This window comes from Sinocyclocheilus grahami, unplaced genomic scaffold (genome assembly GCF_001515645.1).
Source record: "Sinocyclocheilus grahami isolate Dianchi unplaced genomic scaffold, SAMN03320097.WGS_v1.1 scaffold176.1, whole genome shotgun sequence".
NCBI lineage: Eukaryota > Metazoa > Chordata > Actinopteri > Cypriniformes > Cyprinidae > Sinocyclocheilus > Sinocyclocheilus grahami.
Window position 1 is genome coordinate 2,627,833 of NW_015505355.1, and position 4,501 is coordinate 2,632,333.

At 35.4% G+C, this 4,501-nt stretch overlaps 1 protein-coding gene across 1 annotated transcript; it reads left to right on the top strand.

Annotated features, from left to right (window-relative positions):
* Nucleotides 1-846: 846 nt before the first annotated feature.
* Nucleotides 847-2,544, top strand: insl5b (insulin-like 5b). Its single transcript, XM_016283656.1, has 2 exons — nucleotides 847-1,012; nucleotides 2,408-2,544. The coding sequence occupies exons 1-2, from the start codon at nucleotides 847-849 to the stop codon at nucleotides 2,542-2,544; spliced, it is 303 nt and encodes a 100-aa protein (XP_016139142.1).
* The last annotated feature ends 1,957 nt before the right edge of the window (nucleotides 2,545-4,501 follow it).

Genomic DNA, 4,501 nt, shown 5'->3' on the forward strand with positions numbered 1-4,501 from the left:
GGGGGGGGGGGGGGGGGGGGTCGCACTTGTTTAGTTAAAATAGCTTTACAAAGAGCCTGAACTGTTCTAATTCCAGTGGCCGACTTCAAAATGAGTTCAACTCTCACATCCGCTTGTTCAAAAGCAAGCCACACTGCCACTCAGTTGCTGCTGCTTTATGAACAACCGCATAAAAATAATTGACACGCTACATAAAACAAATGACGCAAAACGAAAGGATTAGGTGTAGGCTGTATCTTCTGATGACTCGTAGAATTTCCTTTAGGAATGACTGCAATTAAATCTAAAACGTGAAAGCCTGCGGGAAATACTGCAGGATGGTAGGGTTATCCCGTAAACCGCGATGTTGTGTGGAAGCACTTGGCAACAGAGTGTTTGCCAGCCAGATATAAATCGGCTCATTATGGTGCTCAGCCTTTTAGGTCAAATTAACAAGGTTTGGGAGGAAGTAAGTGCTGTCATTATCCTGGTGTCACTCCATAATGCTGGTGTGACACATGCTCAAATTTGCGATATTTAGGTTTATGGGCATGTATCTCGAAAACATCATTAAAGAGCACTTTGCTGTAGCAAATAAAACAAAGACCTCACGCCACTTTGTTAAATTAGCTGTATTTTGATACACCATTTGTGCATCATCTATTTATTTAAAACCAACAAATCCATTTTGACAAATGGAAGTCTCTGCTTTGTGGGTCATTTTGCCTCATTTAAAAGGTCACGGAAAAGAAGTGCGTCAATAACACATAAATCACGCTTTGCGTGGTATATAGACGTTCCGAGGTCAGAAAACAAAAGACTTCCATAAGCTCGGCAGAAGGCACTGCTTTGACTCTGTTTCCAGCCATGAAGTTGGTGCTGCTGGCGGTGCTGTTGGTGTTGGCCGCGTGGGCAGATTCGGCCCAGGCCCAGAAAGCTCTGAGACTCTGTGGCCGTGAGTTTTTTCGGGCGGTTGTCTACACGTGTGGGGGTTCCAGATGGAGGCGGGGCCAAACCGAGGACCCCCTAAATGGTCAGTATATATTTTGACTTTGCTTGATCAGTCCATATTGTCAATATTGGTGCTTCATCCCAATGTAAGTGAGAGCAGAAAACTCTTATTGTTAGATTTTTGGTAGTTATTACTGTAACAACACCAACTACTTACATTTTAGACAGTGTCTCAAATTTATTATGTTATAAAGTTTTAGTGGCCTGCCTTTTACAGATATATAATATAATATAATCTACAGCTAAAGGCGCCAGCTTTAACATGACCCTACAGGAGCGTTTTAGAGAATAGATGGATAATATAATAGTTTAATAATATAATATAATATAATATAATATTCTGTCTACAGGGAAAGGCGTCAACATTCACGTAACCCTACACGGGACAAGCGTTTTGGACAATAGATGGATAATATAATAGAGCATAATATAAAATAACGTAAGGGAAATAAAATAATATAATACTTTAAGTACATATTATAATACAACAATGCAAAAATTAAGAAATGGAAATGTAATAAAATATAATAAATATTACATGTTAAGAAAATATTATATATATATAATTATATATATAATATTATTATAAAATCAAAATATAAAGAGTAAAAATATTTTTATGAATTAGTGCTGTCAAACGATTAATCGCATCCAAAATAAGTTTTTGTTTACATGTGTGTACACTGTGTATATTTATTATGTATATATAAATACAAACACATGCATGTATATATTTAAGAAAAATATGTTATGTTTATATATTAAATATATTTATATATAATATAAAATATAAGAATATAAATATATAAATGTATATACATGCAAATATTTTCAAAATATATGCTGTATGTGTGTGTGTTTATTTATATATACATAATAAATATACACAGCACATATAAATATATTATGTAAATTAAAACTTTTATTTTGGATGCGATTAATCGTTTGACAGCACTATTATGAATACATTAAAAATAATTGAGAACAAACATTAATAAAACTCAGTAAAGAACTGATTACAAATCTTTTGGAATCTAATTCCATTTAATCTACATTACAGTTACTTTGCATGCTCTGATCACATAACTAAATGTAGTTTTTAGCTTTGTAGATAGGAACAAGACCCACTGAAATTATGCAATAATGCAATCAAAATAAAACTTACAATTAAATCTTGGTTGAATTTGGAACAGAATACTAAATGAATCCTACTCTTGCTATTTCTTTCTGTCATACAAAGCCATTGCAGAAATAGCAGGAGTAGCAGAACTGTGCAGATTCAATGTCAGCTCTTGTGCGCCACCTTGCTGTAGAGATTTGAATTTTACATTCTGACATCCCCGAGTCATTCCTTGTACAGCATGGACTGTGGAGGAAACAGAAATCATGTACAGTACCTGTCTTTGATTTTACACAGGTTATGAAATCGGGACTGATGTGGAGTCACTGACCTCTGCAGGAATGGATCGAGTAAGAAGAGAGGCCTATGAAGCGCTGCCCTCCACGTGCTGTAAAGTGGGATGCAGAAAAAGTGATCTTGTTCGCATGTGCTGAGAAACACTCCCAACATCATCATCTTCTCTGTGCAAAATGCATTTAAAATGTTATTTTTTAGAGGAATTGAATTACATAGAAACTCTCAAAGTTAAAGTGGTTTTGAAATGAACATTTGAAAAATGTTCAGATGTGGCTTTCCAAGAAATTCTTCAAATGCAAAAAAAGTATTTATTTAAAATGAGGCAACATTTAAAGAATATAGAAAGTAATGTTGTCTTTTTTAGAGGCACTATTAAGGAAATAGTTCACCTTAAAATAAAAACAAAAAAACACCCTATGTTGTTCAGAACCCATATTTTGCTGTCTGAAATATACATTGGGTATTGTTTGAGTATATGCATATACTATATGTATACTTGGCCCCAAAACATAGTTAAGTGGTTAAATGTTTATGAAGTTAAAAGGTTACGAACCTGAACTAATGTTTTTAAAAATGTTGTTAAAAAGGTTCAAATCTAGAAGAAATTCTAGATTAGAAAAAATATATATTTTTTTTATTATTTATAGTCTACCCAATATTGTATTTTATGGAATATATCCAATATCAGGAGATACCAAGTGTAAAATTGAGAATAAAAGCATTTTGAACAAAATAAACGTGGTTTATTTGAGTCTTATTTTTTGGGAAATAGCAATAAATACATTTTTAAATTCCTGCCAATTTAACTTGAGATTCACAATAACCTCATATTACCCAGTCCTTAAAGAAACAATAGGCCTATTACTGTCAGTCAGTGGTTTAGCCTTTTGAAGTGCAGGCGCATCTCCTCCTGGCATTGAGAGCAGTTCTTCCGCGTGTCAAACACGACTGAAGAAAAAGAAGAAGAAGAAACAGACTGAAGCAGATAAAAAAACCAAACATGGCAGCTACGAAGATGAACGAGCGGCAGTTCTTCTCGGTAAGTTCTTCAGAAAACATATACGGCATGTTATGTTAAACAATTTATGAAACAAATATATAGGTAAACAGTACAAAATTAATCCATTTCAAAATAGGTGTGATCTTTGAGCAGAGATCAATATCAGCAGACTCAAGAAGCAGGATCAAAACGATTATAACATTAATAATGCATGGTGGCTACATTAAAGGTGCCATAGAATGCAAAAATCACTTTTATAAGGTGGTTGAACACCGCAGTGTTTAAAAACAACCAGCCTACAATGGTAAAAATCCACCCACTCGTTGTTTTATAATCCCAATAAATCATAAACAGTCTCTCCAAACAAGCAGTTCCAGATTTCACACTACTATGACGTCATACTCGGGGAAAGTCCCGCCCATTTGTGACGCTCTCTGCCCTATTAGCATAGACACAGCCCTGAGGGAGGAGCAACAGTCCGCCATTACTGTTTTCTTGCTTTAGCTGCTGGAGATACAATGGCTGCATTCCAGTTCACTTTTAGACACACACTTAAAACTTCCCTAAACACTTACCCTCGGGGGAACCCCCGCTGCCATTTTGAAGTGTGTTCCACTTCATCAAGTGGATGAGGGACGTTTACATGGACACTTCAGGCCGCTCTGTATACCACAATGCAACACGACTATGACGTCTCCGCAGATCGTGTTTAATTTATCCCCACCCCAAACAACTCTATAATATATTAAAAACATTTTTTTTTTACATTTATAACAGCCCAAGCATATCTATATACATATAGAATGCTGCACCAATCAAATTCGTAAGGGGAAACATGTAAACAATAAACCAGCTCCATAGCAGATTCTAAGTGATCAAGGGCTTAGGATGGTCCAATTCAGCCCATTCCAAGGGTTCCACCAGTGGTGGGCACTCATGCAACGTAATCAATGACGTACATCCGAGTAAACGAGATGTTAGTTCGATAGTTCACCCAAAAATGAATATTCTGTCATCATTTACTCACCCGTATATAGTTTAAAAACTTTCTTTCTTCTGTGGAACACAAAAGATATTCTGAATAATGTCTCAGC